Source organism: Arvicanthis niloticus, chromosome 2, assembly GCF_011762505.2.
Source record: "Arvicanthis niloticus isolate mArvNil1 chromosome 2, mArvNil1.pat.X, whole genome shotgun sequence".
NCBI lineage: Eukaryota > Metazoa > Chordata > Mammalia > Rodentia > Muridae > Arvicanthis > Arvicanthis niloticus.
In genome coordinates, this window is record NC_047659.1 from 6,706,425 (window position 1) to 6,729,300 (window position 22,876).

At 48.8% G+C, this 22,876-nt stretch overlaps 1 protein-coding gene across 1 annotated transcript in view; it reads left to right on the forward strand.

The window, feature by feature from the left end:
* The window catches only part of Med27 (mediator complex subunit 27), a 181,055-nt gene that overhangs the window by 141,703 nt on the left and 16,476 nt on the right, over positions 1–22,876 (forward strand). Inside the window, exon 5 of the mRNA XM_034495275.2 lies at positions 13,894–14,001. Within this exon, the coding sequence (XP_034351166.1) occupies positions 13,894–14,001 (108 nt within the window). The remainder of the gene's footprint in view (positions 1–13,893; positions 14,002–22,876) is intronic.

The window sequence follows — 22,876 nt, forward strand, 5'->3', positions numbered from 1 at the left end:
CTGGCCTTGGAGCCTCCATTAATCAGCAGCTGCTTAGGAGCCACGGTTATGGACCCGTGACCCTGCAGTAAGCATGGGATGCACTGCCTCGTTCTACCTACAAGGCACGAGCTGGGTTGAATGAGGTCTGCTGGGACCCAGGCAACCGGTGACTCACTCAGTAGACAACTTACTTCTTCACTAATGCTACTGTAGTGGTGATGCCCAAAGTGGGTCTCTCTGCATACTGCCCTCCAAGAAAGCCAGTAGACAGAGATTACACGCTGAGGCACTAGCCAGCCATCGACTGAACCGTTTGTTTGGCTACAGTTCTTTTCAGAGCCTTTTCTGAACTGGACTGCGCACACTGACTTCATAAGGAGGAGATTTGCTGTACTACTTCTAACTAACTATGCACTTCCCCTGGACCAGTCTGACTTACAGCAGACCCTGTGTTATGGAGTATGCTCCACACATTGTTGTCTTGAAGAACTTCCCAAATACTTACTTTAACATTAGTAACTAGAACATCTACTACCTCCTGGATCAGAAAATTTTGGAAGAAGGTACTAGGCTCAGAACACTCCCTCTCACCCTCCCCCTTTTCTGGACTGTTTGGTGGAGGTAGTGGTTGTTGTTCTTTTTTAACTGCCAGGTAAAACCGCCTCCTGTCTGTGACACAGTCAGGGAAATGAGAAGATGGTGAGTGACTCGCCAAGATTAGGGAAGAACAGAAAAATATGGTAAGGATGACACGTCCTCTGGAATGGGTGACATTTCCCTGTAGTCCTTTCCTGACCCTGCCACAGTGCCTGTATCTAGGTGGGTACAGCTGGCATTTGCTACATGAATAAACTGTTAAATGCCTGAGGTCTTTGTTGGATGATTGTGTCTAGTGATGCATCGTGGCATCCTAGTTAGCTGCCCAGTGTGTGTGGACTTTCACGCTGTCTAGAATCAGGGGTTAAACACAAGAACTTTCCTTTTTCTGCAAATAGCAGATATCCATTTCATGCATGGCTATCTGCTGCCCTGCTGCAAAGCAAATAGTTGTCAGAGTTAGTGTTCAGGAACAGGAAGGGTTTGAACCAGCAGCTCCAACCACTTCTCTGTCTTGGGAAGTTGACAGTGTTAGGAGTGAGACTGGCTGTCACAGAACTGTGCACCAAGGCCAAGCCTACCGAGGTCCTGGGGCCTTGACTTCGCTAACCTCTGAAGTAGCAAGATCTAGTGTCTTGCTGAAATCCTCCTTCCAGTGTACCGTGGCTCTGTTCCCCCGTTAGTCCCTCTTCCCACAGACTGTGGCTTGTTACCCAAAGGAAGGATCCCGGGCTCACCCTTAATACAGGGAAATCATTTAGAGCACTTAATTTGGGCTGACTCTTTATTGGTGCACTATTGCAATTAAGTTAGATTAATGAAAGGTAAATTCCAGTCTATACATGAAAAAAAAAATCTCTTGTAAGGATCCTAATTAGAGTGTGTGTTTATTTAGCCTGTCGTGCTTTAATTGCATCCGTCTTGCTATTTACAAACAGGCGTCATTAAAGAGTAATGAGTATGTGAAGAGCATTAATACCAGCGGCAGAGGGGGCCGTGCGAGTCTGCTGCTGGATATGATTTCAAATGAAGGAGAATGCGGAGTGATGCTGGGAGGGGTGCGATGTGGGGGCAGAGCCAGCGTTATGCAAGGCAGCAGTGTGTCCTTCGATGCAGAGGGCTGGCTGCTTTTAATTTGTTGCGGCAGTGTAATCTATAGATGGAAACAGACACCTCGCACCGTTGTCTGCGACCTTAGCCAGCCGTACAATCCATTGCCCCACATACTGGCCCTGCACTGTGGGACATCTGCCCTCCAAGCCACAGAAGTTCCCAGGAGGCTGGAAAAGCCATGCAAGGTGTGAGGTCTCCTCACATCACACCGGTGGCTCTGGGTCCTTTAGCAGCCTTTCAGAAAATCCAAACATGCAGTAAAGTGAGAAACAGGCTTCTGGTGTTTCCTTGGCAGCTCTAATACCACGTCTCCTCCGTCTTACATAATTTCAGTTGTTCTTGGACTTAGATGCAGCTCCGTCTCCCTTAGGTGGGTGCTTAGTCACTCCTGTCTGCCCCGCCCCACCTGACGTCAGTGCAGAAAGGCTGAGGTTCCAAATTGAAAGGGGAGAGCAGATGGGAGTGGCAGAGCCACCAAGATCCGCTCCCTCATTTCTCTCATAATGGTGTGCTTTCTCTTCTGGGGCCAGGGATGACTCAGGGGTGGTTCCTGCTAGGACCTGGCTTTAACGCTCAACACCAAAAGTGAGTAAATACTTATTAATCAGGTTTCAGGACTGGGAATGTGGCTCAGTGGCAAAGTTCTAATGTGTGGAGCCCCGCCCGGGTCTAATGCCCAGCACTGGCAAACAAACAAAACCCAAGAAGCAGGTTTAAAACCCAGGTGTAGAAGAACCAACTCAATCTCTTAAGAGTCCTGACTGCATAGTGTTTATAGGAATCAACAAGCATCGAAAGTGCAGTGCCTCAGTTTCCCCATGTCCAGCTTATTGCACCCGTGCTGGAACTGCATTCTATATAAATGCTAAGTGCTAGTATTGAAACTAGAGCAAAGCTGAGATTTCTCCAGGGAGTCCATGGTGAGTTGAAGTCCTAGGTTTAATTTATTTTAAATCAGGTTAGAGGAACTCATAGTTTTCAGTACATTTTATGTTTACCTTCAAACAAACTCAGCTGAATTTTAGGCTACCCTAAACAGAAGTAAAACGTTTTTATTCAAACTACCCCATGTGTTTAAGGGCACAGATCGCTGCATTATCCAGCCCAGAAGCGCCCGCCCGGGTGGGGCTGTGAACATGTGTCTTCTGTAGTTGTTAACTTACAGCTCTTCCCATTTTCAGCTCAGACAACTGTGGGGCATATTTTTCCATTCATATTAATTGGATTTTAAAGTGACCTTGTCCATGTATTGATTTGAATTAAAATTTTCTACATCAAGGTCAAGTTGGCATACGTCCTACAGACAAAATATTAAAAAGCCAAGTGCTGCCTAACAGAGTATTGGCAGAGAAGATAGAGATTTAACAGAACCAGGTTCCCCCGGAGGGCACCATAGTACCGTTCTACCACTGCTGGCAAGTCCACTTAGAGACCCCCATCACTGGGTCCTCACCGTCATGGAGCCCACTTCTGCTTTAAGTCAGCAAAGAGCATCTCTGTCGCTTGCTAGGGCTGGGCTTAAGGTGTAAGGCTTCAGCTCCACACATGCCACCCAGGAGAAGTCGGGATTCTTTAAACTGTGGAATTATCTCTGGCCCTTTGTTGTGGATCTAGTCTAAGAACCAACCCTCAACATGACTTCTCCTTGACATTTCAAAAGTAGCTCAAACTTTGCATCCTTTCCCTGATTTTCTCCTTTGTCATCACAGGAAATGCCCAGGCCATTCAAGTGTCTAGGGCTCAAACTGGGCACTGGAAAGACCTTTCACTCCTCATAAGCAGTCTAACAGAAAGTATAGCTTATAGGTGGTGGTGGTGGTGGTGGTGGTGGTGGTGGTGGTGGTGGTGGTGGTGGTGTGCACAAGCATGTTCAAATCCTTGTGGAGGCTAACATTAGTATCAGATGTCTTCCTTGATCACTTTCTGCCTTATGTCTCGGGATAGGATCTCTTATCTCACTCCCAGAGCTCACTGCTTCAGCTAGTCTCCAGACAGCTTGCTCCAAGGAACCCCTCCCTTATGCTGGGATTACAGGTTGGCATTTACATGGGTGCAGAGATCTAGACTCACCCCTCATGCTTGCATAGCAAGGGCTCTTCCCACTGAACCTTGGCCCAAGCCCCAAGTCATGTCAGTCCATGGTATAACCTCATCCCTACACTGATGCTTTCCATGGTCTCCTCCTTTGCTTTCATGATCCTCCAGGAAGCAGATGTTTAACTGTACACATCATACCTGCAAGGTTCCCTTGTTACTCAGAGGTAAACACCTACAGGGTATGGTGGCACTTGCTTTTAATTCCAGCACTCTGGAACTCAGAGAGGCAGAAAGATCTCTGTGAGTTCAAGACCAGCCTGGTCTACAGTGTTCTATGATTGCCAAGGTTGTTACATAGAGAAACCCTGTCTTGGGGGTGAGGAGAGGAGAAGAAAGAAAAAGATAACAAAACAAACACATCCGCAGCAGAGACTCTGCTTGACCCAAGCTTCTCCATCCACCCCACTCCCAGTTTTTGCTATTGCTCCTCCCTTGCTCTCTCCTGCACTTGGCCTGGGCTGCCTTGGTTTTAGGAGGTTTCACTGAAACTTGAACCCACCCTTTTCTCTAGCCGTCCTGTTTTCTGACCTGTACAGAGCAGTGTTATCCCCATACCTCCTCTCCCCTCCAAGAATGTCCAGGCACAGGAGCAGGTATCCCTTGTCCATGCTCCATCTTGGCACACTATGGCTTCCTAACAAACATCTGTGTGAACAAGCAAGCTGCTAACATCTCATTTTTCACACATTGCCTTTTCCTGAAGGAGCCCTTTAAGCTGTCACTGTTTGGTTCCTTTCCTTCGTAACTGCAGTGGCCCTTTATCTCTTACCTGTCTGTCTCCTGCCACTAGATCACCAGCTCCATAAACTGTCTGTTCTGTTGACCTCTCTGAGTGCTAATGCCTGGCCTGCACATGATACGTATTAACACATGGCTGGGGGAAGAAGGTAGTTCTGGGCCGTGCTATCTGTCTGCCTGTCTCTCCTGCCCCATCCTTCTGCCCCTTTTCTCCTTTCTTCCAGTCCTTCTCATAGCACTGTCCTTTTTCCCTTCAGCTGAAAAGAGACACATTAGCAGGCCTTACCAGGGTGTGCAGGAGCAGAGCCTTCTGTCGGGCTACTGTATGTATGATCCCTTGGCCCCAGTACTACGCCAAACCCCGCAGTTCCTACCACCACAGAGTGCCTTGGGAAGAGGCTTCATTTCCTGACAGTCACACTCTGTGCTAGGTTCAGGTACAGGGTGGATACTGTGGCAGATTGCTCTCAAGGCTACGGAAATGCCCATTGTTTTTAGAATGGTCAGGAATCATCAGGCTGCTTCTCCATCAGCTAGCCCTGTCCATCTGTACTCCTTCTGGAAGGGCTGTATGCATGTACATACCTAAAAATTAAAGTGCACTGGATTTGATTCTGATAACCCTCATACCACAGAGAAAGTCTGAAGGGGAACGAGCCCGGGGCTGGGAAACATGGTCCATCTGCTTCTTTCCTTGGATTTTTGTGTTGACTGGGAGACAAATAGGATTGTGAGGAATTTTATGTCTATAATACAAAACAGAAAATTATTTTCTAATGCTCTGTCATGATCCTTTCTGTAAAATTTGCCAAGCAGCTAGGTCTCCTGTAACAAAAATCTCCCTGCAATCAGGGCAGCCTTAGATTTTCTAGAGAGGCAAGAAAAGGAAAGTTTAGAGTGCCCAAATTGCTAAGGTTGATGGTTCCTTAGCCAGTGACTCCAGTTTACCCATCAATGGACTAAGCTGCCTAATGAGAGATAAGCCTTATTAGGTGGGGTGTTTAGTAATTACTAAAAATAATGGCAACAGTGCCATTATGTAAATATATATAGCAATTATATAAATATATATAGCATATAAAAATATGGCAATTGCTGCCATGCAGTGAGCTAAAGACATGGTGCTGGAAGATGGCCGCCCCAACTGTGTGTCCTCACAGAGGCCTGCTGTGGAGAGGAGGCCAGGCTTCACTAGGTGGCTTCTCCTAGGCCATACCATTCTGTTGGTAACAGAGGAGACTCTGAACTGCAGAGCCCCTGTGTCTTTTGCCTGTGGCAGGGGTCTCTCAGGAGTGACCCTACAAGACTGCCAGCTGAACCTTTGCCTGTAGCCTCCCAGTGGCCACGAAAAGAAACATGAAGCCAAGACAAAGTTCTCTGATCAAGGCTCCAAGTTTAATATTCAGCTCTTGTATGTATAGGGAAAGCCCACCTGAACCCATCCTTTGTTTCAGCTGGATAATGTTGCAAAGCTGGCTCAGCAAGTGGTCTGTTCTTCTAAGTTCTTGCAAGAAGTTGCAAGTGTAAACAAAGAGCCTGGCTTCACCTAGGTGTTAAAGTCCTGTGTGGCAAGCGATGTCTGTTCAGACTGCCCAAGGCTGGGAAGGGTACACTTAGGCAGTGCTTATCACTAGCATAGCTACCCTTGTCCCCTCCTCCTGTCAACAGCTAAGGAGGTGGGGCCTTTTCTAAGGAGAGCCAATGGGGCAGAGCCAGATCTGCACAGGAGTCTAGTGGAGTCCGCTCACATAGCTTGTTGGGCAGACTCCTCTACCTGCCGCCTTCTCAACAGGAGAAATAACCCCTCGCAGCTGTTTGACTTGGTATCTCAAAGTTAGTTTCCTGGTGGGAGTCTTTTCCCAGTTTGAGTTTTTCTTCCTCAGATTGCCCTTTATGTATGTCATGGTACTCTGCCGTGAATCGCACAATGGAGTCTTTCTGTGCATGCCCTGAAATATGGAGAGACTTGGTTTTCTGAGCTGCTTTTCGTGTGCTCTGGTGCTTTCCTGGTCACAACCCAAGTTCCCTTGGAAATGGGTTTGCTGCCCTGCCTCACAGATTCCACCCCTACCCCACCCTTCCCCCTCCCCTATCTTGCAAGGTACTGCAAACGGTCCCTGTGCTTGACCAGGCCAGGGCTTGTCTCTGGTTCAGAGGCTTGGTCTGCAGCCAGCCCCGCCTATTTCCTAGAAAGAAGCAGCTGCCAGCGCTGTGTCGTCAGGCCCCTTGCTGCTGCAGCTTCCAAGGCTGCCATTCAGAGGCACAGTTCTGCCCAGCATGACTCTAGCAGGGCTGCACATATCCAGCAGCTGTGTAGAATCCAGAAGGCTGGCTTTTTTAAATGCACTAAAATTAGACAAAGCAGGTACATTATTACCATCTTACCACAGGGTTGGGAGTATGCACAGAGCCATTGGTGAGGGCAGCCGAAGTCCTAGGGTTTAGAGCTACTTAGCACAGTGCCAGAGAAGATTGCTGGGAGGATGGAGGGTCAGGTGACTCCTGGCCCTTTGGTCACTGTTGCTGGCATTTGCGTTCATGTGCTAGGCAAGATATGGGGAACCAGCAAGAGGTAGCTCCTGGCCTTGCACAGAAAAACAGCAACCTTGGACTGCAATCTCCAGCTTCCTTCTGTTAAAAATGGAAATAAGACAGCTGCCTGGGCTGCCTTCTGGGTTCTTAGAGGAGTGCACTGCAGCCATGCAAGCATGCCCTGTCTTAGGAAAAGAGGTAAGGTGTGATATTCAAAGAGAAGGCCCCCAAAAGCTGTATAAAGCCTGGGTGGCTCTGGGTGCTTGTTCCAGTCCAAATCTAAGAACCTGTGCTTGGAGCACTATTGGGGATTGCCCCTGGGCATAGCTCTCTCCACCCTGAGCCCTGTTGATTGTAGCAGATGCTCTGTGAGACACCACTGTCCTCCATCAATGCTCTGTACAGACACTGAGTGCTCAATGTGAGGAGCACCTGGTGTCCTCCACCTCTGTTCAGGTACATGCCAGTTTTTATCATCCCCTAGGGCTCAGTTTATTCCTTTAACAATTACAGAGCTGGGGTTTAGAGAGACAACTCGGTAGTTAAGAGCACTTGACCCAAGTTGGACCCAACACCCACACCAGGCAGCTCACAACCTCCTGTAACTCCAACTCCAGGGGATAAGATGTCCTCCTCTGGCCTTCACAGCCACCCACACAGAGGTGGGAGCATTTACTCGATTCCCTGACCCAGTGTGTGGACCAGTGGGCACATCTCACATGATAATAGACTTCCCTTAGTACCCTGCACCTCATTCTAGTCCTTCAGGGTTAGTGCAGAGGAAGTTCCTCAGGACTATGGTGAAGAAATGATTCCTAAGTCCCCTTGAAGGGTGAGGGGGATGTGTGTATGCGTGCTTCTATGTCCCAAAGCTTTCTTAGGTTGTAGCAGGCCCCTTAAGGCCTTATTTGTATGGAGGAAATAGCACTCATGGATGGCTTTATAGAAATGGTTGGCTTTTTAAAAAATAAGACACCCTCTCCCAAAGCAGAGCTCAGAAATATAGCCAGCTGTCAGAGGAACAAATCCTGTGCTGTCCCCTTTCCCTCTGGCGCACATGTGCACTGTGCTAGGTCAAGGGCCATCTGGCCTGGGTTCTTTAGCATGTGGTCAGCATATCCCTCCCCCAATCCTATATTGCTCATCTCAAACTGCTGTGGATGCAGAGACTGCAGGAGTGAATGTTAATCAATCTCCACTGCCAAGAGGTGGTACCCTTCAGCCACCAGGTCTGTCAGTGACAGAGCTGAACCAGGTATTTCTCTCCTTCTTGACTTTTCCTCACACTTCATCCTGTTTGTGCCATTCCTGACCATAGTGAGCTAGAATCCTCTTGGGAGAATGCCACTTGACAGGTACCTGCTGATGACCACCATCCACCCAGAGCATGGCTGGCCCATCCAAGGCTGGCAGTGCCAGCACTTCCAGACACTCTCCCTGTGCCGAGGAGGCCAGCAGGAGGCTGCCTGGTACCTTCCCAAGTGCCCTCTGGTCCCTGCTCAGGAAGCATGGTGCTTCCTTGACTGTGTGCCACTTACACTCTCTGTACCAACTGCCACAAAGTGGTAAGTGAGCTCTCAGGAGCTGTGGTGTTCAGTATAGAAAAATGTTACCTTGGCAACAGCAAGCATGCTCATTACCAGATGGCATTAGCTTTTATCTGTGGCACCTCATAGCCATTGCCAAGAATCAACCCATAGCCCCTGACAGTAAGCATCTTGCTTCTGACTATGGCAGCATTGGCTGCATGTAGAAAGATGTCCATGGTCCATCTGCAGTGTACTCTCTCAGTCTGTCAAAGCCTAGGCTCTGACAAAGACAGGCCAGAGACTTACACACTTACATACGGGAGCATCTGGCTCATGGGAATGACACTAAGATTAGAAAGTATGTCATAGAATATGCACCCAGTTCCATACTGATGGCTTCTATTGCCCACTCTGCCACGTCACACTTAGAAGGATGCTTTGTGCCTTGAGATGAGCATTGCAGCCTGCATCCTCAACCAACCCCTCCACGTTTCATTCCACTTCTGAGCAGATAGACATAAGAGACTGACTTGTTCTGTGTCATACTTGCTGTATAGCCTGTGGTATAGAAACCTGTGTAACAGTATAGGTCTTGACTTACAGCGAATGGCTATCACTGTAGTTGGTTAGATCTGGCTGACTGGCCAGCCATATGGCTGCTTTGAGTCTTCGTTGCCCTGCAGGCTGGCAGGTACTTTCTGCCTAGTACCCATCCATTAGACCCACCATTTTCTTTGCCCTGGAGGGTAGCACCCACAGTCCACAGCTTCCCTGCAGCCCCAAGTGGTGGCTCACTGCCCTGGACAGCGGATCTGGTTCTATCTTTGCTGCTGACTAGCTAAAACTATTGTTCCTCCAACAAACTCAAACACTCATTCAAGCTGAGGAGCAAAAGCTACTCCTGAGCCCTTTATCCACACCCGCCTTTAGGTGCTGTCCATCTGGGGACTGCCTGCCAGGAATCTGGAAGTACTTCATCCAGAGCTGCAAGGAGACCAAGCTTCCCCACAGCAGAGTCAAGAGATATGACTCAGTTTGGATAGATCACCAAAAGCAAGCTGAGATTCAAATGGCCCTAACTGTGCCTCTCCAGCTCAGGTGAACTCCAGAGTCCTCTCTCACAGACTCCACAGGGCCTCGTGGGAATGGAAAGACAGTAAAATAAGGCAGAACAGTCTATCCAGCACCAACCATCCTCCAGGGCTTTCTGGGAAAAGTGCAGGGAAGCCATAGCAGCGCTTCCTGGGGAAGCATCTGTGGGTGCAAGGTATAGCCTCCTCAGACCCTAACTTCTTCCACTTCTCTAACCAACAGAGCAGAAGTGAGGTGCCCAGCTCAGGCTGATGGTGCCTCAGCTCTCGCAGCCCACACTTGGATCTGGAGTGAGTGTTCTTCTTTTCAAAGTGGCATTTAGGGGACTGTTGGAAACCTGGTAACTAATGCAGCAGATGCTTGCTAGTGTTGACCAGCTGCTGTTCTCTAGACAGAAGGTCTGTCGCAGTGTGCCCGCTTGAGAACTAATACTGTTTTTGTTATTCGGATGGAAAGGAGGTAGAGGTGACACTAGGTGGCCAGGGGTTGGGTCCATAGAGGTTTTGGAGATTTGATTTTGTTGATTTTTTTTAGACACAGTTTGAGCCCTGGGATTAAAAAGCATGCATTGTTTTACTAAATGTTTTTTTTTTTTCAAACCAAGTTGGGGTTGGGATGGTGGGCCCTGGAGAGATAGCTCAGCAGTTAAGAATGCCTTTTGCAGAGAATCTGAACTTTGGTTCCCAGCACCCACAACGGACAGCACACAACTGGGTAACCCCAGAGCTAGGACACGCCACTCACTCCTTATCTCTGAGAGTACCAGCACGAGACGTACTGACACACAGGCAGACACACACATATATTTTAAAATAGAAATTAATTTAAAAAACAACAACAAAACTTGGAAGTCAGGCATGGAGGTTCGCACCTGTTATCCAAGTGGTCAATAGGCAAAAGCAGGAGGGTGCTGGGAGTGTAAGAACAGCCTGTGTGCTGCACCTTTGAAGTAGCCTACGTTGTTATTGCTGAAGAAGAGTGACAAGGGTGTCAGGTTTGCTGTGTTGTTTCCATAGCTCCCTTTACTGACAAGAATGGAGTGAAGAAGAGCCAACAGGTGTGTGGGAGCTTTCTGGTCAGCACAACGCTCCTCCATAGCAGCTTGGCAAACTTTGCCCCAGTAAATAGAATTCTGTGAATCTATCCTAAAATAGAAAATGCCCCTAGGATGGTGAGAGGGCTCAGCAGGTAACGGTGCTGGCCTCCGAACCCAGCAACCTGAGTTCAGGCCCTAGAACTCATCTGCTGGAAGGAGACTCCCAGAGGTTGTCCTCTGACCTCTACGTTCACACTGTGACACTCATGCATTCACACACATAGACACACACAATAGTAAAATAAAATGTAACTTAAAATAATATTATTGACCCACATGCAGTGGCAGTATGGTGCCAGAAGTACCTGCTGCAGCCGTGTTTATATTAGGGAGACTTGGAAACACTGTAAGTGTATGGCAGCAGGAGAGGGATTGAGAAGGGCCCATGGTAACTGATAGCTAGGCCAGGTAGCACCTGGCCCTGTTTCTGAAGCCTGTGTAGCAGGCTGTATAATGTGGAGGAAGGCCTATGGTGTAATTATGCCTATGGTGTAATTATGTCAGGATTTGGCTTGCAGATCCACACATTTATCCATGTCAGGAATATGAAAACCATGGATTGGCTAATAATATATGGACCACCCGAAAGGTCAGCATTGGCCAGCGTGCTAAGGGAAGTGTGGACAGAGCTGGAGCTATATGTAGCTCAAGCTCATTGGCAGTTTGCATTTGCTGGCTATGTGATTGTTTGGGAGCTGTCCTTCCTGTTGCCCTGTGTCCTGGATGCAGGAGAAGAGGCTCTGAGCACCCAGTGTAGGGCTGGTGCTGGGGGCAAGTGGAGTCTGCCTCTTCCACATGCAGGTGCCAGAGGAGGGGGACAGCACTGAAGAATGATAAAACTTGTCACAGTTTTGTGTGTGTGTGTGTATGTATGTATGTATGTATGTATACACACATATATAAAGGAATTATCCAAAAACCATGAATGGTGACCATCTTTGGGTGGAAAGACAAAAGACTGGGCCATTATTTTCCTCCTGATGCCCTTCTCCAGAAACTCTCTTTTCTGAGACAATTAGCCAGTTAGTTAAATCCAGCTGGAGTCAGGTGTTAGACAGCAGCTCTCGGTTCCTGAAGCCTCTGAGTTCTCTGTGTGCTGGGGGATGGCCCTGGCTTGTCAGGTTTGCCTACCCTGTAGCCTGAGCTTCTGTCCTGCCCTCCTTCCTTCCAGAAGGCTCCTGCTGATCCTGCCTTTATGGTCCGTTGGCATCCTTATATAGTGATTCTGTGTCAGCTAGTGAAACAATATTTAAAAGTACACTGTAAGATGTATTTATTAGCACTCCTTAAATGTAAACAAATGCATCTTAGCTCTCTCTTACTGTGCTTCTGTTCTGCACAGTTAAGGCACACAAAATAATACCAGCACCTGTAAAAAGCCAGGTGTCATGTAGCTAAAAAACGGCTGGGGAACCCAGGGTTCTTCACCCCAGGATGTGTATAGTTGGCTGGGAGCCCTCTGGGTTCCTCCAGCTGGAAGTTAGGCCTGGCTGCTCACTGAAGGCCTCCCCACAGTTCCTCACGTTGCGGCCCCAACACATGAGGAAGTCCTTGGGTTTCCAAAACCGGTTTATTGGCATGGTGGATGGATCTGGATGTGCTCCCCAAAACCCAGGGCGGACATGAGTTAAATAGGGAGGGGAAGAGGGGGAAGGGGCTGGGGAGGAATGCTTAATTGACTCCATCCTCTGACCTTTAGGTACCTTATTAGTATGTAAATCTATCTAGGGCCTGGGGCCTGTATCATGTCCTCCACCTGTGTACTGACTGAAGGGTGAAGGTGGAATGGAGATTAGACCTTGGGACAGTGTCTGGATGCTCTTTAGCACCTCAGAACGGAGGGGGGGGGGGGGACAGGAAGGTAGTCATCAGAGAGGCAGAAAGCTGCAGGGGACAAGGAGACAAGAAAGGGATGCTTAAAAGTCACCTCTGGGCGCATGCCTTTAATCCCAGCACTTGGGAGGCAGAGGCAGGTGGATTTCTGAGTTCAAGGCCAGCCTGGTCTACAGAGTGAGTTCCAGGATAGCCAGGGCTATACAGAGAAACCCTGTCTCAAAAAAACCAAAAAAAAGAAAAGAAAAGTAGCTTCTGTAGACACTAGCACCAAGTTGGCCTAGAAGAACTAGGCTTGCAGTGCAGGCGGAGGCTTTCTTAAACCAGCAGGGTTTCCTTTCAACAAATCTGAGATTTATAGCCCTGTCAGAACATCCAAGACCACAGGCCTCCAGTGAGCTGTGGGCCAGGCCTGCCTCAGCGGCCTCACCTGGGAACATAGAACACATGCTCCTCAGGCATTGCCTTCTAAGGAAAGGCAGCTTCACTTCCGTTCCCTGAAGAGCCACACGCCCTACACAGCAGTGTCTGTCTTCCCTGTGGGAACCTTTTACATGTTTTCTCTTGTGTTCAGGGTGCATGGGGTATTGAGACAGTCTGCCGGTATAGCCCTGGCTGTCCTAGAGCTCACTCTGTAGACCAGGCTGGCATCAAACTCACAGAGATCTGGCTGCCTTTGCCTACCAAGAGCTGGAATTAAAGGTGTGAGCCACCACACCCAGCATTTTAGGTGTTTTCTTAACCCATGATGTACTTAGGTTCTGAGAGTGAAGTGCTGACTGCAGGTCTGGAGAAGGAACACCTGGCCACGTTCCTTTCCCTTCAGGTTCACTTTGACACTGTTTCTCCGCTTTCCCCCAGCTACTAATAGGCAGCTTCCAGCGAGGGCTGCTAGGTGCCTGTTTCTGCCTCTCACTGCATTCCATGTATTACACTCATGGCCATAACCCAGATCAGCACCACTGTGCTCACCAAGCTCATCAAAGCAAACATAGAGGACCTGGCCTTGGGAAATGGTGGAGCAGGTGCTCTATCCAGCAGGTAGTGAGAGGTCGGGACAAAGCTGTACTGCGGTATGGGGTGGGCGAGGCTAGCAGTGCAGTTACAGACCAGTTGCCCATGGCTGGGTCTGTCATGCATACCTAGCCTTCCCCATGTCCTTTGCTGCCTCACTCAGAATGAGGACAGATACGCAGTGGTCCCTGCCTCCACCGTCCTGCCCAGCTCTGTGTGACATGCATGTTGACTCTGAGCCTTCACGTGTGTGCACTCATGTTTTGACAGGTGACCTTGGGGAAGGTGTTGAAAGTGATCGTGGTCATGAGGAGCCTGTTCATCGATCGCACGATTGTGAAGGGGTATAATGAGAGCGTCTACACAGAGGATGGGAAGGTGAGTGGCCTGGAGTCTGGGGGAGGGGGATTCTTCCTTATTCTGTCCCAGAACAGAGTTCCAGGTGAGTGATACTAATAACCAGCAAATCAGCACTGGAGTGATCCAGACTAGTCAGCATGAAAGGGAACCTTTGACAAAAACTATTTTCATTCGCTCCACTTGCTGTTTTAAACCTCTGCTGCTCACGGCGAGGCCGATGCCCTCACTTGAATTTCTAATTGAGCACCTTAGACCCCAGTTGCCTCATTAGACATGTCTTCTGAGGAAATAGATTTTTTTTTCAAGTCAGCCAGCACATCAGTAACCCAGGGTTCCACATTTTGCTTTTCTTAGAGCCGTGAGGAAGCCTCAAGTTAGTTTGACACAACTCACTCTCCTTGACTCTCACAATGGGCCCTTGGGAAGTCACGTATCAGCTGCACACTAAATACCTCGGCAGGCAGAAAGCAGCTTCTTCCCACGAGTGATCTGTCTCACAGAAGGCTTATTCTCCACAGCCAAACACGATGAGGGCCGAGGTGAGAAGGCAGGCGCGTCCCCAGGTGATGGCTTCCCTGGAAAGTTCACTGTAGTGGACCTGTAGTTTCTTGAGTCTCCATCTGGCTCTGTGGAAAGCACCAGAGGACACTAATGAGAGCTGGCAGCCTTCATTTGTGTCTGCTCCCAAGCGTGATGAGCACCTGCCCCACAGACCCACCCACATTCCCCCTGTCACTCTGCAGCCTGAGACACCCTCCCCTTCCTCTCTTGGGACCTTTTGCTTGCCTCATTTCAAATGTTAACATTTCAATGTGTTTGGTGACAACAATTGACACTCAATGGCCATATTATAATGAGAATAGACAGTTCTTGAAGCAGGTGGTTAGTTGTGGCTTTTCGGGTGACAGATGTTCCCATGCTGTGCTAAGGTTGACTTGTGAGCAAAGCACCCAGCATTTGCACGTGGTGATTGTTCTTCCAAGTTCTCTGCCTGGTTTGCGCTGGTCTCCCAATTGCTAGCAAATCATTTTTTGGGAGATGTTCTTTATCTTTCTGGAAAAACCATATGTCCTTGAAGAGTGGAGAGTGAGTGTGATGGTCTGGTGGGAGTGGCTGCCGTGGGATTCTAAATTCTGTTTGGGTCAAGTGGGGTTTCTGATTGCTGGTCTAATCTAGAAGCCAGGCAGGCTTTGTGCACACCTCCCAGGAAGCCTGGCCCCTGCTGAGCATGGGTCTTTTCAAGCTTCAGGTTGAGGATGCTGTAGTCATACTTAGGCAGGGATTGGAGATTGAGGACAGAGAAAGGCTGTAACTAGCACCACGAGTGCTTGCAGCGGTACCAAGTCAGGATGCAGATGAGCCACACTCCACATTCAGACAGGAGTGGAGATTCTGCGAGCTGTGAGGGTCTGCTGACCAGACCCCAATTGTCCACAGTCACACACAGGGACACCCACACTCTTCCACTGGGGAGCACTAGTACTTTATGCTGCACTCAAGACAAGAAATTCTCTACCGTGTCCCTCGTGAAGGCTACTCTGGTGGCCTGCTGCAGCCTGCTTTGTTCTTTCCCATCTCTTCCTTGACTCCTCTTCCCCAGGGTTCTCTCCTCCCTCTACCCACTCCCCTTACCTGTCCTCAGTCATGCTGCCCACACAGAAATCACTCCTTCTGTCTGGGCCACTTCATCTCCGTATCTTGGATTCCTCATGCCCCTGGTCTTGGTTAACTATACCACCACCCAACTGTCTAAACCTTCCTCCCTGCCACCCATGAGGACTGGGCTGTCAGCAGGTGCTGGCTGTCACCTCTCTGAAGTCCTCTACCTTGCCCCACACCCCGGACCCTGTCTGCCCCCTGCTTCAGCATCCATGCCTTTGCCCATCTGACTTTGCTCTTGCTCACATGGAGGCTCCAGTGTCCCTGCCCTCAGCCCACCAGTTACTCTCCCTATAACCCCCGTGCATACATAGGGCTGTCTTGCTTATCACCATCCCAGTATACTTGGAACAGCCGCCCCAGAGCAAGAGGTAGGTGTTAGTGGGTTTTAGGTACAGAGCAGCCCATGCACCCAAGTTTAAGAAACCTTAGGTTACAGATAGTTCCCTGCTATCTTTTTTTTTTTTTTCAGACCCAAGGATAGAGCCCAGAGCCTCTCACAAATTAAAAGCAAGTGCTCCCTCCACCCCTGAGCATCCCCTCTCTCTACCCTAGCCAAGAAGTTAAGTGTGTTTAGACATTCATAGAGTCTTTGGTTTATACATATGCCGTATGAATGTCTTAAGAGGTACATATTTTCTCACAAGGTCACCAAATTCTTTTGTGGTCCCAACTTTGTCCTCAGAGCATATTGTACCTGCAGCTTGTACAACATGCTTCTGAGGTCTGGCTTATGGAACAGAATCCAGACACCTTTGCGAGATCTGACCCTCCTACTACCTGCCTCCATTCTCTACATGTGTCCTGTCCACTCCCCAGCCCTGGTGCCCACCACATGGCCTTAGGACAGCGGAGCTGGTAATTCACATTTGCCTGTTCTGACTCCCTAGGTACTAGCTCTCCTACTCCACCCCTGGGCTCATCTCTCCCTCCCCCTACTTCCCTCCTGCCAGCCCCATCTACTAACTTAGCTGACTCAGTGAGTAACTCTCATGCACTCCCAGTGCTCAGCCTGTCCTCTTGGAACAGGGCTGGAACCTAGGGTGGAGAATTGCTTGTGTGAATGAGTCCTGTGACCATGTCCTAAGGGTAGACCAGAGGCAAAACTGCTTAGCTGAAATGGAAACATGAAGAATCGGGAAGCAGCAGGCATTAGAATCATAAACCATCAGAGTAAAGGGATACACATGAGCCCATATACACAGCCTCCTCATGAAAGATTGCTGTTTCTCTACTCTACAGCAGAAAGTTGGCATTTTGAGGGAATCTGGGTTTGAGAATGGGTTGTCTCAGAGCGTGGTGGGGCACTGTCTCAAACAAGGATGTAGAGCATGTAGCTAGTATAACAGAAGTTATATTATGCTGAGGATCGTCACACAAGGGCCACAGTAGAATTTCTAAGTATGGTCCTAAGCCTATCTCCTCAGGGCTGCTCACCCGTGTGACATATCTTAGCTGAAGATCAGATCTGGTTTCTAACAGAAGTCTCTGAGTCAAGGGTCAGGATCCTGGGGGAGACTTTCCAGCCACAGGGTAGATCAAGATGTCATCTCTCCAGATACGCAGAGCAGAGCATAGTTGGCATCGTGGGGTTCTGTGTCTGGTTATCCTGAGTGAGTGATGTCACTGGGCTCTGGTTCTCAGGTTGTCAGCAGCCTTGGGTGTGGTGGGGTCCTGACTAAGCTGTTTTCACAGGTCTAAAGGGCATTGTCTTCACTGTGCTCATACTAGGCAGGGGTCTCTTAATCCCTTCTGCACCTCTGCACATGGGCCCACATAGCAGGTAGGGACCTCAAAACAAGACTAAGCAAGACTGGCAGGGCCAGGCCTCGAATGATAGAGAAGCTTTTAGTGGGCCGGCCAGCCTGAGGCTGACTGCTCCTCACCATTTCAGTAGTGCCAGTTTCTTAAGGACTTTACAAAAGAGAAGACACTGCAAATGTCCAGTTCTGAGTGCTGAACCTGCAGTGGGCACACTTGTGTCACACAAAAATCAGATTTGGAAAACACCATTGGAGCTCACGGCCTGGTCTGCAGGATAGAGTTCCTGGCATTTCTGCTGTTGGGAAGTTGCAGCCCTGCATTTGTTCAACTGCTGCCCAGGCTCAGGGCTTGTTCTGCTTGTTCTGCTTGTTCTGCTTGTTCTGCTGTGGAGTTCAGCCTTGGGTGCACTGGATGGACTCAGAAAGCCTCCCATGCACTTAATCTCTTGCCCCTGTGTGGTTGTCCCCCATGTGCTGGTCCAACACATTGCCTTTAGTGCTGAGGTAGTGGCCAGCCATCCCCTCTCCCCACCTACAGTTTCCAGCCAGCTTTTCCCACCAACATCCATCCCACACACTGTCCACTTGTACCTTGCTGTAACAGCCACTACCTTAATGCCCTGTCTCTTTACCCATGATGCATATTTTTTTATATCAAGCACTGGTACCCTCATTCCTCTAAGAATAAAACTGCTGCTCAGACTTCAGACCTCTCTTGGCTGCAATCAGGGAGTGAGGCCGTGACTCAGCATATTAACAGGCAGGGTTGGGAACACCTGGCCATTGTCCTGATTTTATATCAGTCAGGCTGAATGGATGGAAAAAATAGAAGCGTCTCCGTTGAATTTATCTTATTAGGGGATTTAGGTTATGTTAATGCTATAGCTTCATTAATTACCCCATATCAATAAAAAAGGCAGCTTTTAGCCTTCGAGCGTAAGAGAGGAAAAGAAATGGCTGTATCAAAGGGAACCTTCAAAGACAGCCAGAGCTGTCTCCAGGGTAATTTCTGATCCTGCATTCTTCCCACTTCAAAGTTGGATGTGTGTGTGTGTTTGGGTGGAAGGGGTTGGGGGAAGCTTGAATCTGATTTCTCTAATAAGTGTTGGCATCAGCCTCGTTTGATAGTAGATGCAGGGAACATTTTGATTTGTTATAGCCTTTGAAATTGTTCAGACGACCTTCAGAAAAATGGCCTCTTGTTACTTGTGGGGAAAAGGGTGAGAGCCGGGGAAGGAGTTGGATCCAGCTGGGCTCCTGTACAGAGGGCACCCCAAAGTTGTGCTTTCAGCAATTTTTTGGTAACAAATGCATGTCCTGATTGAAAGTGAAAGTTGAAGAATAATCGAGGCATAGCATGCTCTCCTGGAGGGCTCGTTTCCCCTCTTCCTCTGGGAGGGTGAGCACACCTAAGAAGATGACCAACCACACAGAACTTTTCCATGGCTCTGAGAACTTGGGCAGCTGCAGAGAAAACCCTCACCAGTGCCCAGTTGTATCCTTAACCCAGAAGGACGCATCTGTCTTGCAAGTTAGAAATCCCTTTAGAGGTTTCCTTTAGAGGTTGAGGCCTGCTTCGGCTTAGGAGCTTCGTTTGGAAGTGTCCATTTTAGATCATTTAAAATTCTCTGTGTGTGCCGCCTTTTGAAATGAAATAAAGAATTGATAACTTTCTGATAAGCTGCCAGCGCTTTTGAGTACTGCTAAATGAATGTTAGTGGCGATGATTGGCAGAGCAGCAGGTCTGCCCTGGGTCTGTGAGACTGAGCTCTGCAGGAGCACACCCCCCCCCCCAGGTGGGGCAGTGACATTGTGGAGGGGCCCTGGGCTTCTGGTCACAGGCCTGCTCTCAGCTCCCACTCCTTAGCTGTGCTGCTCTCTGAGCTCAGTGTCCTCATCTGTGTGTTGGAAGTCACTCTTATGCATCAGCGCTGGAGGGGGCCTGCTGATCACAGCAGGAGTAAGAGAGCAGCAAGGACACGGTGACCTTGCCTTTGTCATCAGACCATGCTTTAAGAGTTGAGGGCTAGGGGGAGCTTGGTTTTGTTTTGGTTTTTTGTTTTTTTTTTTTTTTTTTTTTTTTTTTTTTTTTGGGTATCCTGGTATCTTATCATAAGGACAGATATGAGCACCCCACTCATCTGCAGGGTTGCATTTCACTGCCCTGCAAATAGCCCCCACCTGAACACACTCCAGCCCTAGCACCCTTAGCTGCCTCTGGGACTGCAGGTTCCCCACCGGACCCCACAGGCAGCTGACTTGGCCCTTCCAAATCCTTCAGACACAGCCCAGTGTTCTGAGGGGAGGTTCACTCTCAACCTGACATCCCAGTTTCAAATAGTGTCTTGTTCACTGAAGGTTTGCAGCTTCCATTATGTTCCCTTTTTAATATTGCAACTAGCAAAAAACCTGTTAACAATGCTTGCCTTTGCAGCAAATAAGCGAGAACCAATAAAATGTTCACTGGGCTCAGTCTTGGCTTCCTGAAATGATTTTCTGAGTCCTTCCTGGCCCTAAAGAGAGACAGAGCATTGACTCCAGAACTCATTTAAAGGGCTTTCTCTGGGGTAAACCTAGCAGATCAGGTATATGCTACCTGACTCAGGTTCAGAGCAAAAAGAGAGCCCATTGTTAATGGGTCCCTTTCTCGGCCTTATGTGCCAGGTAAATGGATGGTATTGTCCAGGGCCTTGCTGTCCCAGATGGTAGAATCATCCTCTAGCATTCCGGATGACTTATTTAAAACTTCTGAATAGGCAAGGTGGGTTTTGAATATCCACAGTTTTCAGATCCGTTCTTAATGAAGCATCTGATCTTTTCTCTCGAGGTTTTTTTGTTTTGTTTTTTTTGTTTTGTTTTGTTTGTTTGTTTATCTTGGTAGATTTTATAGATATTGAAAGTCTCCTAAGATAATTGTTTAAGTAAAGTCTGTAACTTTAATGTGTGCAACTCCCATCTCCGTGTCTTTGTGACTGGTGTCCTTGTGTGCTGTGTGTGCTGTGAACAGGTAGGAGGTGTCAACAGTGCTGGAAACGAGAGAAAGAAGCTGCTTCCGAGTTCCCAAATGGATGCAGCTCTTCCTGAACAGTGATTAAAGTCCCTGGCGTCGTGATCTGGGTAGAACTAAGACGTGCAAAGTCATTCCCCTCCCCCGTACACCTCCCCCCCCCCCCCCCCCCAGTCCCTGGGCAGTCTTTAAATGCTGCATTCCGTAAACCCTGGGCTGAACACTGCACTGAGGTCACCTGAGCCTGACTCCACCCACACAGGCTGGCGAGGATCAGAATAGAGAATATGGGGAACTAAATGTGTGCATTCTTTTACATTTATTTATTCTGTCAATAAACATGTGCATTCAGAGGTGAGAGGGCAGCTTGCAGGAGTCAGTTCTCTCCTTCCACTATTTGGGTCCTGGGGATTGAACTCAGGTCTTTAGGCTTAGCAGCAGGCGTCATTTTCCACTGAGCCAACCGTTTTTGTCAGCTACCCTTCATACTGCTAACCTCTAATGCCTGAAAGATGTTTCAGATTCTTTTTCCTGTCCACTGGTTTAAAGGAGACAGAGGTTGAAGTTTGATGTTGCCTCTCTAGGAGGCAATTTGGCATTGCTGTTAGGAGGTCATGGGATTGTAGCAAGAGGGATACGGTATGGTTGGTAGGGTACATTTTTCCAATATGATCAAAGATCCACGTTATCTGCCAGCTCTGGAGATGGGCTAGGTAACCCTGACAGTCACTCTGCCCTTGAGCATGTAAGGTGGTTGGGCACCTGAGACTTAATAAGAAACCAATCACACATGAAAAGGAGCTGGAGAAAGGAATGCATGCCAGGGTGCAACCCAGCTTCCAGTTTCCAAGGACTCTTCAGAAAGCCATGTTTTGGTGTTTCCTCAGAACAGCAAGGACTCTGAAGTGCCACACTAACTTCCTGTGGCTCAGAGGCATGTCCCCATGCAGCCACTTCCCTGTGCCCTAGTGCACCAGATCAATGTGACAGCACACAGGCCTGAGCTGCCCCAGGTCAGACTTGCAGTCTGACCACCAGTCAACCCCAGAGGCAGGACCAGGAGAACCATTCACTGGCTGTTTTCTATTTGCTCAGCTCCTGACCTCATTATATTAAAGTCACCTGTCTAGCAACTCTGGGACACAGAGGACTTCCTCACTTGTCATTACCTGTGAGTGGCAGCCCAGCCCCTGCAGTCTCTGTCTTAGAGGAATTCTGGGTTTGCCATTCATCATTTGTCTGAAGTCTTGAAACATGCAGACAGATTTGTATGGGTTACCGAGCAAGCTGGGGGAAAACAGAAATGGCTTCAGTTATGTATGAGACACTGAGGCACTGTGCATAAGACCCTAGTGGGAGCAGGGGTGGGCTGGACGGGTTCCCCTGAGCTCCACCCACATCTCATCTGGGACCTCAAGCTTCCTTGTGTGTGCAATCCAGTCTCCTTAGATCAGGACCTCCTAACCCAGCCAGTTCCAGAACACTCTAGGAGTGCTGCTGAGAAGCAAACAAGGAGCTGCCTCACAGGCTGGCTTCAGCCCTCCACACTCAGCCAGATGGGAGAGCAATGACTGCGGAACTTAAAAAAGCAAAACTGCCTGACAGTGGCATGGTCTTGTCTCAGACTCTTTTGCCTGCTCTTGGGACCTTTTCCTCCTACTGGTTGCCACGTCCGGCCTCGATATGAGGGTTTGTGACTAGTCTTATTGAACTTGTTATGCTGTGTTTGGTTGATACCCCTGGATGGCCTGTTCTTTTCTGAAGGGAAGCAAAGGAGGAGTGGATCTGGGGAGAGGGAAGGTGAAAGTGGGGACCTGGGAGGAGTGGAGGAGGGGAATCGGCAATAGGGATGCAACTATGAGAGAATAAATAAAAATACAGAAAAACCTCCCCAGGGGCTGCCAGTGCCAGCCAGGCTTGAGTAGCCAGATGACACTGGCATGCCTTCTGTGAGAGGTGAACTCCCTCTTCATCTGGAAAGCCAAGGTCATTCTGGAGACTGACGAAGGCATGTACGGAAAGTCCGCTGGGATTCCTAGCATGGAGTACTATTCCTTACTGCTGATTCTCTTTACCCAGCAATGTCCTACTGATTCGTGCCATGTGCCAGGCCCACCACCTCTGCCCACTGAGCTCACAGTCTGTTGGTTGGTCTTTACTGTTAGAAAAACTAATGTCTCAAAAAGAAAAGGAAGTGCATGTCAGGAAGAATGTTCTGACTGGTAAGTGGGGAAAGCCTTCCTGACCGTAGTGACATTGAGCCTGAAGGAAAGAGGAGCCATGTGCAAGCTTGTTGAAGGACGATCCAGGCAAAGAACATTGGGTGATTTGGCACTTTAGGGATAAAGAGCCTCAGAGAGAATCAAGGTCTACCGTGGGCAGGGCCTCAGCCCATGGGACTGGAGGTAGATGACCGCACAGCCTTCACTCCATTCCTTAAGTCACCTGGAAGTTGGTAAAGAAA